This window comes from Anoplolepis gracilipes, chromosome 5 (assembly GCF_047496725.1).
Source record: "Anoplolepis gracilipes chromosome 5, ASM4749672v1, whole genome shotgun sequence".
Lineage (NCBI taxonomy): Eukaryota > Metazoa > Arthropoda > Insecta > Hymenoptera > Formicidae > Anoplolepis > Anoplolepis gracilipes.
Window position 1 is genome coordinate 7,580,015 of NC_132974.1, and position 14,837 is coordinate 7,594,851.

Consider the following 14,837-nt stretch of genomic DNA (forward strand, 5'->3'; position numbering starts at 1 on the left):
ATAAACATATCGACGGTTATTTACAAAGTAATAATCTAAATGACAGAGAATGCGAATTATAAATTATTATTTTACTGATCATATTTATATGATAATTATATCTTTAACAATATTCCTGAAAATATATTTGCGTGAGGCATTCGTGTGTTATTACTGTTCCAAACGTGATCGCGTTAAATATGAAAAGATGTCAAACGCAATTATTCTTTTAAATCAGCAATTATTAACCTACATGATTAATCAATCGCAATTAGTGATTTGTATTGACAGCTATTTATAACGGGATTCAAAATGGTAGGGAGTAGGAATTATATAAATTATTATTTCATTGATTGTATTTTATATGATATTTGTATTTTTAACAATATTTTTGAAAATATGTATATTGCTTCACGTTTTAAACGTTTTAGCTTTCAACTTGATAATATTATTATTTCTAGATTGAGAGAAGCAATGTATAGATATATATTAAGCCAGATTAAACAATTTATAAGGGAGCATTTATTAATAATATATGTATGCTTGCTTCTCTTCTCTCTTTTCTGAATTTATATATTTAAAACGTATTACGTAGATTACTTGATAAAATTTTTATTTCTAGGTTGAAAAGAATGATATACATATATTAAGCCGGATTAAACAATTTATGAGAAGGCATTTTTAATCATGTGTGTTTGCTGAATTTATATATTCAAAACGTATTACGTAGAGTACTAAATTTTATATTTATGTATTTTTTTATGTAGCGCTCACGTAGCTCTCAGTTTTTGCAAATAACCCCTGTTATTTATACGTCGTAACCTTGTTGTCAATCGCGCGACGAAACTCGGGAGGACAGGCGGTCGTGTAAGACATTTTGTGTGTCATTACTGTTTGAGACGTGATCGCGATAAGTACAGAGAAACGTCAAAGGTAATTATTCTTTAATAATTAATGAGATTATTAACCCACACGATTAATCCTTCTCGATTAATAAACTTGTCAACATCGACGACTATTTACAAAGCAGGAAATGAGAGAAAGTACAAATTATAAATTATTATTTCATTTATTATATTTATATAATAATTATATCTTTAACAACATGAAAATATATCGCATCACGCTTTAAACTTTTTATCTTTTAACTTGCTCATTATTTTTAGATTGACAGGAGTAATATTATATATATACATACATATATATTATTAAACCAAGGATTAAACGATTTATAAGAAAGCACGTATTATTATAATACCTGTGTGTTGAATTTATATATTAAAAACGTATTACGTACTAAATGTTATATCGGTGTATTGTTGATTTTACCGCGTTTTAATTAACAGTTATTAACTTGACTCGCGTAGTATCGCGCGGTATCAAAGTGAAATTACTGCTATAATCTCAGAATTTTCGATCATTAACGGAACGCCGCGAATACAGAACGATTCGACCTCGAGTGAAGCGACGTCGCGACGCGTTTAATTAGTAAATACAATGCTAGAAAAATCTTTCTGCTTTGATATCCGTTATAATTCCAATAACAACTTCGATTCTCGTACATCGGTGATTTATTGAAACGCGTATTTGGCGAAATTTATTCTGTCGAGATCCGCCAGGCGATAGAAACGTGATCATATATTCAAGCATTATATTTCGCGGTTATATCGATGTTTAACACGTTTATATATTCTTTTAGATTATAACACGAGATAGGAATTGCCTAAAACGTGAGCGCGTTTGTTATTTAAAGCGCGAAAAATACACGAAAGGATAAGGTTACTCAAAGTGAGCTGAAGTATGTGAAAATGTAGGGTAGGAGCAACGCGTGTGTATCATCGCCGCAGCAAATGGCGCGTAAAGTTTTCCTGCATTCTCTCTAGGTTCACAGAACGCGTCTATCGTGCTAATGTAAGAGTAGAATCATAGCTTTACGCGATCGCATTTTTTTCACGTTATTTTTCCGTATGTAATGAAGTACGTATTACGTGTGTTCTATATACGCGCGCATATGTTTACACAGATGTGTGCGTGTATGCGGTTAATGTCAGGAGTGCCGTGTAAAGTGCTACGCGATCGTCGTGTTTTGGTAATTAGTGCGCGCACCACCGTGATTAACCTTATTTTCGCGGGAGACTGTTACGTGAGTGCCACAAAGGAGCAGCAATGGAGAAACAAGAGAGGTGGAGGCTAGAAAAGCGTCGGATGATGACGGAACGATCGTGGGGTAATTTATTGTTTATTTATTATTTCTTGTATACGCGAAATTAATATCATCGCGTATTCCCCTCTTAAACACACAGACATTTAGATTAAATTTCAGAATTTAATTTGTCAATGTTTATAAAAAGCTTAAGTGTAGTCCTGAGATAAATTTTCTTTTTTTTTTTTCAGAACTTGTATAATTATTTTATTAAATATTGATACTTAAAAAACAAAAATTCATTGCGCGCAACAATTATTTTCTAAAATATTAATTATTTTGGGGATGCTATTCTAATTTGAATTATACATTTATATTTTACAGATCAACGTTTTGGTGTTACAACTCCGATGCTGCGCATCATTTCGGTGAGTGATGAATTATCTTTTATTTTTTATATGGTGTATATATATTACATTGATTTTTCATTTAAATAATACTGTCAAAAATGAAGAAGCAAAAGACTGTTATTAATTATAATAGTCTTATAATATATTATTATCAATTATAATATTGTTATTTTATTATATTTGTTCGAGAATCACTTATACCTATACAATAGTTATTACCTAGTGAAATAATCGATCTCTTTGCACGTTCACCAGGCGCGTTTATCTCGAAAATCAGAATAATGGCCGGACATATCCCGATCAGAGATCAACTGGCACGCTCATGCGTATAAAGGCAACAACGGCGGTATCGTTTTACTCCACGCCCGGATTACATAATATAGCGATTCAACAATGCTCGGCTTGATACGCATAAATTTATCGAACTTGCTCGGCAAAATTAATATTGTTACTCTCTCGCGAAATACGAAACGATATTCTCTATGCCTATTTCTATGTACTGTTCTGCCGCGCTTCCTTTCCGCTTTATATTCGCAATCCCTTCGCATCCGCGGTCGCATAACCACAACTCTCGCACTATATTTCTCTCCCCGTGGGGGAGTGCGTTGCGATTTATTGGCCGAAGTGTTGTCCATACTTTCCGCCGGTAAAATCTAATTGGGAAACCTAATTGCGTGCACGAAAACGTTTCATTGATCGAACTCGGCTATTGCGGAAACTGCGTGACCGCATAAAAGATTTAGTTGTTTTTTTTCTTCTCTTTTTCAATTGGACCAAAAAACACTGATTTTTCGACCGTCACTTTTATTCCCGACGGCTACATGCATGTATGTCTTGTTGTCCGATTATTACGTAATAGATTGACGTAATAGATCTCTACTTGCTCAATGTTTTCTGCGCACACACTACACTGTTAATTTCAAATGTCACGTTAAAAGATAGAAAAATCTCCATAATCGATTGCATCATTTAATTATACATTAAAAATGTTTAAAATATAATTAAAAATTTTCTTTAAATTAAAATGCTGATGTAATTAAACAAATTAAAAAAGATATTTTATAATAAGTTAGGAAAGATTAATTATATATATATATTTTTATAAATTTAAAAAATTACTAAAATCTGCGTAAACATGTTTGGCTGTTCTTTGTGTTAAAAAAATTAAACGATATTAAGCTGAATTTAAAGCTGAAATATTTTGAGATTGTGTAAATGCTTTACTTTTGCTTTAATTCGGATTGAATGAAGCTGTTAACTGTGCTTTAGTTTAGCTTGGATAGAATTCTCTTTTAACAGCTTTTTTAATTCGCTCTGGAAACATTAATTTTGTCACGATTATTTTTTTTTCCCTCGTAACATGCGTATATGTGAGTATGTGTGTCATTCGAAATATCGCATAATGTGCGGATTGAATTCTTTTGTTCTCGTTTCCTTTTCCATCGAGATAATGGTGTAATCGACCATGGACGAGATGTCGATGTCGTGATAAATTTAAAGTTGTCTTTGAAATGTTGCATTAAGATGGAGATGTTCTTATGGAGAAAAAAAGATTTCTTTCATAAAATGTTAACAATACCATAAAGTTCTCATGCAAGATTTATATATATAAAATAATCTTATTGTTATAATATAAATTATTGAATTTCATTTAGAATTATTAAGGCGAACTTTTATGTAACTTTTTTATACATACAAATGCACGGTAATGAAAAGCAGATTACTAAGCTTTGTAGTAGCAAACAGTGTTGGTTAGCGGAAGTAATATCTTTTGCATTAATAAAAGCAAGGTAAAGGGAACATTTAGAAACCAGAGCACGTAACCGACCCGTTTTCAAAATAATATTGAAATTTATCATGTTTGATTTATTACGCGAGCTTTGTATGCATCCGTGTACACGATATTGTTACGCCCAGAACGCAATGATAATGGTTGATTGACATTTTATATCTGCTAGATTGCAAAGCAAAATGTGAATGTATTGTTTCCATTCGTATATACTACATAATTCTTGTTTCTTTAAAAGTAAACAACAAGTTAAAACGTAAGAAAGTGACAGTTTCAATTTCAGCGATTAAACTACTAGTTAATGAAAGAAATGATAACAGCAAATCTCGCTGTAATCGCGATAAACTTGAGATTAAAAATATTATCATAACGGAATCTGTACGCCATAATTTAATTTAATTCTCCTTTTTGTTAAATATTAAAATTATGTTTTTTTTATTTGTAACATAACACACGCGTGGTTATATCACAAAAATATATTTTACGTAAATATGTCCCATGTATTTATTATTAAGCACAAAATGAACATCAGTCATAATTTCAACCACTGACATTGCACGAATTATAGCGCGAGTATATAATAATTTAATTTAACAGATGCTACACAGCATGTTTCTTTGATGTAATAACGTTCTGTAATATATTTACTATACCTATTTTGTCGAATTAATTTCTATCACAAATTACAATGATACAAGCCGGAACAAAATATAAATGTTTTAAAAATACAATTTTTCTGTTTCGAACATAAAATGTGAGTTTCGGAAGTATATTTGCTCGTAGCACCTATATTATATATATATATATATACGAAATAAATGTATTTTATATTTGCTTGTTGCGATAGGAAAGGTGTACGGAAAAAGGGTAAAGTACGTTTTCTTCCGGAATAAATCGTTGCGCTAACGGATTTCAAATATTGAATAGCGAAATATTAAAGTATGTTAGAAAAGGAAAATGAATGGCATTGCGATTCGCCAAAATATCTTATATACTGAACACTTATTCGTATTTATTTCATTATATAAAACTTATTATATTACATATATAAAAAGATCATTTGCTATATTTCAAAAGATTTTTAAGCACAATTTAATGTTTAAAAAATTAATTATAGATTAGTTGTAGAAATTTATAATATTTCATTAAATTACAAAATTAGTTATTTGTGTTTTCTTGCTCGTTGAGCAGAAAACATATAACGAGAAATGAAATTTCAATGATTGAACATATACATGTGTATATACAACATATATTCTTTTTTTAATTATAGGTTTATATATTTTTACAGACTTTCAAATTTCCGCCAAGCAATGACTATTCCCTTTTCATGCATGCCAGATATGCGCTGCAAATATTCGTCTGCATATACAGAATGCAATCTGCCATGCGTTTTGCGCATGTTATGACGTGAATGCCACTTCGTTTCACCGATATTGAAGGCAAAAGAGAAATTGTTGTTTTACCGTTTAAAACTGCTGAAACAACATTTTTAACATTAAGTTAAAAACGTGATGCAATGATAAGAAAAAAATTATAAATTATATGTTACATATAAAATGTCTCTGATAGAACATAAAAGTTAGGCTTTTTTTTATTAATTTGGGATCAATTTTTCTAACAAAAATGTGGAGACAGATATCAATATTTAAATAATTAAATAATTAAAAATAAAAATATTTTTTATTTTATCTTGTTCAAGAAATTATTATAATAATAAATATTAATTTTAAAAGTAAAAATATAACAGTAAAAAATATAACTAAATAATAAAAATATCAAATAAATAGAAATAAAATATTGAAACAGTTTACGAAAAAATATACATAAGGAAAAGTAAATTGTTGACAAATGTTAAAAGCGGACTAAACTTAAATTTGATTTGATGAAATTTGGTGAAATGAGTTTTGGATCGTCTTCTGTACGACTTTGATATTTGCATGTCGAGTAAAACTTGAGTTGCTAAAAAGTAGGAGTCAACTTTTAATAGAAGACTTTTACTACATTATAATATATACAAAATTTGCGGCTGAAATAAATCTGATTGCGTGTATCAAACTTGTGAAATTAAGAGTATTACTCTAATTATAAATAATTTATAGAAATAATATGTAAAATCCTACATTTTTATCAACTTTATCGAAAAGCATGTAAAGAAAAGAATGGGATATATATTGTATGCAGATAAAAACTATCAATTTAAATCAATTAAAAAAATTTATTTATAGCATATATAATTATTATAATCCTGTAAAATAATTTATAGAAATTTTATAACATAATCACAAAATGTTTGAAAAATTGTTGAGATTTGAATTGGCTGGCATATTATTGATTAAATATCAAATATAAATATTTAATCCAAAAAAGATTAACATATTTCCTCGATGAAATGGTGCAGTAAAATCCTACAAATCTCTATCTGTCGATTTAAATCTTCTATTTAGTGTATTACTTACTATGACTTTTGCTCCGAGGTCTCCAAATACTCCAATCGGTGGCATCTCCTTGGGAACATATCGAAAAAATTCTAAGCCCTTGTACCATTTGACAGTGTAAAGGGTGTCCGATTGTAGATCGTATCTGCAGGACATGTTGACTGTTGTACCAGCTGCCACTGCCAATGGAATGTCGATCGATATATTGCGTAATCCACGAATGCCTAGAAACAGATTGCAATTGGAAATAGATTGCGACTGGTTCAATTAATTATTTAAATATGAGAAATCGCCCCGATATAATTTAGTAACTATTTTAAAATAACAATTTTTTAAATAATTTTCTCCTTATTATATAGTTAAAAATTCTATTATATATACACATATATATATATATATATATATATATATATATACATAATAATAATAATAATAATAATATATTATAATATAAGTTTTGCAACTATTTTATTAATGTTTAATATGACATTAATATAATTGTACGCAAAGAAATTGTTGTACTATATAAAAAAGTAAAAAAAGCATCAAATATTTTGTTTGATATATACATTTTAAACTATACGAATTTCATATGAAGATTTCAGAAATTTTATGAAAGCATATTTCCAAGCATATATAATATATACATACATGGTGTATATATATATATATATATATATATATATATATATATATATATATATATATATATATATATATATATATACACACATGAGCATGAGCAGAACAAATTTTATTAACAGATATTTTGACGAACTTGCATTTCTTGATAGCTTAATTTGTAATATTAAATATCTTTGTGTATGTTTGCATATATATATATATATATATAAACATACACAAAGATATTTATTACAAATTAAGCTATCAAGAAATGCAAGTTCGTCAAAATATCTGTTAATAAAATTTGTTCTGCTCATGTATATATATGCTTGGAAATATAGTTTCATAAAATTTCTATGAATATTTCATGAATATATAAATATATATATATATATATATATATATATATATATATATATATATATATATTCATGGCTTAAATATTTTATAAATAAAAAAATTAATATTTTTAATACATTTTAAGTAAACAATTCGGTAAAATTAATATAAAATAATAAAACAATAATTTTTGTTATTTATTTATGTTCTCTCTCTCTCTCTCTCGCGCGCGCGCTCTCTCTCTTTCTCTCCTTTCCTTTTTTTCTCTCTCCTTTTTATCTCTCTTTTTCTTTTGAATCTTTATTTTTGCAAAAAACTATTTACATTCAGCTATAAAATTTAAAAAACAATGCTAATATTTTAATATATTTATTAAGAAAAGTCTAAAGTAAATTATTCAAAAAATCTAGCATTAAAATTAATTACTTTACACTTAGATATCTTGTTTAGAGGCATTAAAATATTTATCAAATTTTTGTAAGTCAACCATAATTTTTTATATGACTATTATATATACTCTACATCAACATTGAATATTTAATTCTTTAAAATTCCAATTGAAGTCAGTGCATTCATCATCGAATGCGGCCTCTTTGTTGTGTATCTCTTGAAAAAAAAACCGATAATTTAGAGAAGAAAAGTCAATCAAACAACAATATTCTATCATATCTCAGCGATATAGTTACTTTTTTTATTAATTAATGGAAGAAACCAATGTATATGTGTTCTGTATTCAGAATAAATATTGCAGAGGAATTTTAATCCTCTTTATCTCTGATTTTTATATAGGTTCAATTACTTAATGATAATGTAATAATCTATTACTAAAATATCTTTATCTCCGATTTTTTTTCATTAATTAATCAAAAAACTAATGTATATGTGCATAGGTATTCTGTATTCAGAATAAATATTGCAGAGGAACTTTAATCCTCTTTATCTCTGATTTTTATATAGGTTCAATTATTTAATGATAATGTGATAATCTATTATTAAAATATGTCTGAAACGAATGAATGTTTTCTTTTTTGTATTGTGTACCGTTTTCATACTGAAAATTATTTTCTGAGAAAATGAGAAACTTATTGTTAATTAATTAACAATTTCATTTTGCATAATGATATAATGAGATAACGGTTATCACAGTTATAATAGATTTATGGCTCATCCATGTAATTGATTATCCTGTGAATTATACGCTTGAAATATATTAAAAGATTATATTCATCATATATAATATTTAATTATATTAAGAAGTTGCATTTTTTCTTAAAAATTCCGAATTACAATAAATAAAATTCTAACAGTTGTGAACAATTATACGAAATCAATTATATGCATATTTTAGAAGTCTCTTGGATGCATAAAAGGCTATTTCTATCTTATTTCTAACAAAAAAAAAGTTATGCGCGATGCTTATCTTATAATAACTTAAACGAACAAGTACTTAAACTTTCCACGTAATCCCGCCACCGTCAACGTTGTTCACTCCGAGGATTACAACTGGCAAACTGGCGAAAGGGCATTTTGCCAGAAAAAGCCGGTAAAAGATCGCGAAAAATAACATCACGGCCGTTGACTTTCAAGCATTCATTGGTTACTTGCTTAGATCGAGTTTGGAACTTATTACTATTTCAGTGCACTTTACGTGCTCTCCTGTCATGCATTATTCATCGAATGTTTGAAAGATCACTGCGTCTTAAATAAGTTGTTATAATAACAAAGTCCGCGTATCAAAGATTAACACAAAATCTTTAATTGAAAGATTAAAATCTTTACTTGACTCTAAAATCAAGTTTTACAATACTAACAAATGATTTATTCATAGCTTAAAAAAATAATTCTAGAATAATTCAAGAGTATATTGTATATAATATATGATTTATTGTACTATTCCGTTATGTCTTAATTAATTTGCATACAGGGTAGATGTTGCAAGCATTTAGTGGTATAAAATATCAAACATGTTTGAAAGATGTCAGCGCTATAACCGAAAATCGTTGTACACGGTAGTGCTTGCAAAAGCGTGTTACGTCGTTATAGTAAATTTCTAACTCTTATCGGCGACGTTGCGAAAGATCTCCGTTATTGTTCGGGCTTAAACGAAGAAAAATCTAACCCGAGGAGATTATATATTTCACACGGCAAGTTTGTGAGATCAGCTACCAGCGAGCGTGCCATGGACTCGCAATAGCGGACTAACGCGAAAGTTTAATCATTAATTAACAGTTTTTTGGTGAATCCTCTTCTAATTAATTATTTATGACTTGATCTGCTGGTACTCATTGTGCTGATAAAGTAATTAAACGATAATTAATATGAAAAGTAATTAATCGGGAAATTGGTGATGAGAGGCAGAAGAGAGGGAAGAGATTATGGTGACGCGTTTTGATCGTAAAATACATTTTAATAGCAGTATTTGAACAACTTCCTTGATGTCAAACATAACGGTCGTAAGTGCACATATATTGATTGCTCCAATAAGCATGAGATTGATGTGACATATGGAAAAAAATTTAATATCGTAATTATCGGTAGCGAAAAATAGCGAAAGCAATTTTCTATGTCGCTCCGTCTCGTGTGCAATTGCTTTTAATAACCGTAATATAATTGGCATCATTAGTAGGCGTGTTCCCATTCCTTCTGACAGAACATCTTCGTCTCAGCAAAGCGAAAGTTTTTCACTTACAGAGACGCACGCCTCTTTATCACTAATCACCACACAGTTTTGAACTTGGCCGACGTATTAGAAGAGCGATGCGTAATTAGAAGCGGTAATTGGAACGTCTGCTCCGCAAAGTTTCACGTTGGGCTATGTATAATCAGTTGTTTGGTCTCAATGCGCGTGGATGCAACGGCGCGCTCGCAGATCGCTGCATCGAGATTTAAATACCAGACGTTCACTAATCACCTCGCTAATCCTTAATTACCGCTTTTCGCTAGAAGAGCGCGATTGTTATTCGCATCGCGGCTTACCGTGCTGCGGGCCTTCCGTTTTTGGAAGACGAAATCTTCCCATAAATTACGGTAGCGCTGAGACAATGGCATGGCATAAACTCGCTCTACGAATATATCAGACTAGTCTTAAATTATCGTGGGAATAATAAAGCTCACGGGTGAATATTCAAAGCGGATTCGAAAGCATACTTTGTAATTGTTATTTTGTAACTTTTATTTTTAATCTTCTTTTACGAATTTATCAATTATCGCGGTAATACAAGCAGAAATACAAACAGCAAAGTGCGGCTAACCGCATGCATCGAATGTTTCATAATCGAACATGAAGCAAGCAACAGATTGAACACATTAATCAGCTAATAAGGGGTACAATAACTCAATAGGTCAGAGCGAAATGTATATTTATCGCATATTGCATAGTGTTTGTGCCAGACAGTATTTGACTCATAAATCTACGTAAAATTGTTTCGAGCAGCTGATTCCGGAATCAATGGCGTTAGTTTTCGGGTTTTTGCGATGTTAGAAAAAATCATATATAATTAGTGCTTATATATATTGGATTACGAATATTCCACAACTATTATTGAAACAATTAATTTTAAAATCAATGTGCGTACATTTCATTTAATAAAGCAGTTTAATAAATATTATATCTAAAATATCAAACCACTTTTATATATTCAATAGTACGAAATTTTTTACATATGTATTCTGATAATTAAGATATATGCGTAAATATTAATGTAATAATATGATAATGACGATATTAACACAAAAATATGTATTAGTCTATAAATTATAATAAGCAGTTAGACGTTATTACTCGTAAGTTATCATTAAAAATAAAAACTCAATTATATTTGCGCGACCGCGTTTATTTCACAAAGTATACATATATACATATATATAGGACTTGTGTGAATTTGTGAGATAATTTTAAACTTTTAATTGCGGCATAATTATTTATATTCACTGATGTGTGAGTATTCAAAAATTCTTTTGCGCATTATGCATATCCATAACCAGACATCTTACAGATATGAGGCCGGAAAAGCCAAAGGCGTAAAGAGCTCATGCTTTGAAATGAGATCTTTTTCTTCCTTCGAACTCAACTAAATGAAAAACTCATCCTCGCGAGAGAACGTCAGCTATAGAAGCTTTTATTGTTTTATGAAAGCAAAGAAAGAAAAAGAGATATTGAAAATACGCGTTGCAAAAACCTTTTACTTGGCGAGCTTTCGCCGATCGACTCGCGTATCAGATGAATGAAAGCTGCATGGACACCTCTTTCTACTTTTTTAGAACTTATTTAACAAACTAGCGTCGTATTCTAGAATTTATATGAGCTCAATCTCTCAGCAAAAAATTTCTTTCATTACTCACGTAGTCTACACAATGAATCTAGAATCTTACTAATGAATCTCTTAATATTTAATGCAGATATTTTATCGTTCTCGTATCGAGATGTCAATCTACAAGATTTATAACAGGTTAGTCTCAATTATACTAGATTATATAATAAGGATGTATAAAAAATTATAATTATACCTCAAGGCATTACACATATGTTCATCCAAACGCTCTTTTTTTTTTTTAACAACACTTGCTTTTAAAGAAATGTAAAATTTCATTATGTAAAGCGTTACACATTCATCTTCGAGGCTGCATGAATCGCTGGCTCATCACGATTCTGTTATACTCAATCCGTTACCGATCAATGGGCGATACGGGGCAATCTTTTTAATACCACCACAATAGTAGCGTTTCAATCGATATAAGTATCAATTGTAGAGAACATCGCGCCAGCACGATTTTAATTTCCAATGGAAATCACTGATTCGATTTATTTATAATAATATTACAAGAACTTGTCTTTGAACTTTTTAAAGTTTAACAGCGATCGATCATAACCGGAAAGAAACAAGTCAAGAAGCGAAAAGTGATATGAGAACTATCGAAATACTTCAACTTTTATATGATTTTACGATACTCGCGCGAGCGTAAAAACTTTATAACTAACAATGCATGGTCTCCAATATTCCTCGTACGATGTATGAACATTGTCTTGTACCCAAAGGATCTTCGATCGTTTTGATCTCTTCGATTGACCGCAGATGGTTACATCATTTCTGATGAATTTTTTATTTTCAGTTTTAATGTTATGTTTTTCGTATAATACTTTATCATGATTTTAGAAAATTACTTTAAACTTATATTTTCCTATATTAATCATATATTAAATAAATTTTCTTTAATAAATAGAACAAGATTTATGTGCAAATTAAATATCTGAAACTTTTAGCTTCAATATTAAAAATATAAAAGCATGAAATTTTATCCAAATATTTCTTTTTTGAAAAAAATAGAGTAAAAGTCAAATCGGAGAATCCATAGGAGAGAAAAAATTGTGTAATGAATAAAATTGTGTAATAAAATTATGTAATTTAATGTGTAATTAAATTATATAATTTTAATTAATAATATTGAAAAGGCTCTATAAATTATAAATAATGAGGAACGCATTTGGCGTTAGAGCACAATTATGGAATTATATAAATTAACTTATGGCATGATTAACTTCTATAATAAATTTTTTTATCTACTTTGTGAAAATTAAACATTATTAAAAATTATCAATATACAATGAGTTTACAATTAGTCGGACGTTTCGATCAGCTTTTTCTGATCCTCTTCAGCGCAAGAAAGTCAACGAATAAAATAAGCCATGTTAGTATATTAATATGTGTTACAATGTGTATTATCGCATAGTGTTGTATAAAATAATATGTTATCTACTTGCATATAGTTGGATCGTGTGATGATTTGTTTCCATTGTCAATAAAGTATATATAAACAAATCATCACACGCAAGTCGATAACATATTATTTTATACAATACTATGCGATAATACACATTGTAACACATATTAATATACTAACATGGCTTATTTTATTCGTTGACTTTCTTGCGCTAAAGAGGATCAGAAAAAGCTGATCGAAACGTCCGACTAATTGTAAACTCATTGTATATTGATAATTTTTAATAATGTTTAATTTTCACAAAGTAGATAAGAAATTTTATTATAGAAGTTAATCATGTCATAAGTTAATTTATATAATCCATAATTGTGCTCTAACGCCAAATGCGTTCCTCATTATATATAATTTTAATATTAATAAAAATTGTGCAATATCTAACACATTAACTAAATTGTTATATTGCAAGAATTATTTTATTGAATTTTTTCCTGTTATCTTAAAAATGACTAAGCAATTAATTAAATTAAATCGTGGTAATATTTTGGGAGAAAATCATATATATACATATATACATATATATGTAAATATATACATATATGTGTAAAAATAAAAAAAAAAAATATATATATATATGTGTGTGTGTGTGTGTGTGTGTGTATTTGTATATTACAGAAAATAATGATATTTCTGAAAAAATAAATTTATAAAACATCATATATTTTAATCGCTTATAAATTGTATCAAATAAGATTAATCTGTTACATGTCTATTAACAAAAATATTGATTCTAACTTGATCGAAAAAAGTAAATGTAATTTAATACTTTAGTCAATCTTGATATAACTTTTTATACTTTGAGAATACATACACGCTCTTTAAAATTGTCTTTTTTTTAAATATTCTTCTCTAAATTTAATTAACTGTTATAAAGAGAAAAATAAAGTTTATAATAAAACATATATAACAAAATATATGTATATTTAAATTAGTTGTGTATTTTTTATTTATAAACAGCTAGAAACAAAATAATTATATATAGAAATATATATTAGATGCGAATTATAATATACGGAAAAATCTAATTTATTTTGACATATACCGCAGGTAAAATTATATACTATTTTTTTCGTTCGAATGAAAAAAAAAAGTTGTTTTACAATATGCTGCCACTTACAGGTATGCAAGAATTTTTTTTTGTTTTTTCTCTAACTTGCTTATCTAAATATTCTTTTTTACAGTATATTACTTTTAGAAGAAATTAAGTTATTTAGATGATATAGTCAATTATTTTAAGAATAAGATAAATGCATATAATATTATTAAAAAAATATTACTACAGAATTTACCTTCTTGTGAATAAATTTTATTCATTTTACTTAAACACTTATATAAGCTCT

At 28.5% G+C, this 14,837-nt stretch overlaps 2 protein-coding genes across 9 annotated transcripts in view; one reads left to right on the top strand and one right to left on the bottom strand.

Annotated features, from left to right (window-relative positions):
• Positions 1-14,837, bottom strand: part of LOC140666134 (uncharacterized) — a 59,227-nt gene that overhangs the window by 10,977 nt on the left and 33,413 nt on the right. For all 3 annotated transcript variants that reach the window (XM_072893003.1, XM_072893004.1, XM_072893005.1), the window contains exon 2: positions 6,781-6,983. In XM_072893003.1, coding sequence (XP_072749104.1) covers positions 6,781-6,983 — 203 coding nt within the window. The remainder of the gene's footprint in view (positions 1-6,780; positions 6,984-14,837) is intronic.
• Neo (ZP and PAN domain-containing protein neyo) overlaps positions 821-14,837 on the top strand; it is a 287,267-nt gene continuing 273,250 nt past the window's right edge. For 4 of the 6 annotated variants that reach the window (XM_072892977.1, XM_072892973.1, XM_072892976.1 and 1 more), the window contains exons 1-3: positions 829-912; positions 1,679-2,206; positions 2,507-2,550. The gene's annotated coding sequence lies outside the window, so the exon portion shown is untranslated. Of the gene's footprint in view, positions 913-1,145; positions 2,207-2,506; positions 2,551-14,837 lie in introns of all 6 variants that reach the window. The other 2 variants (XM_072892974.1, XM_072892978.1) reach the window with 2 other exon arrangements.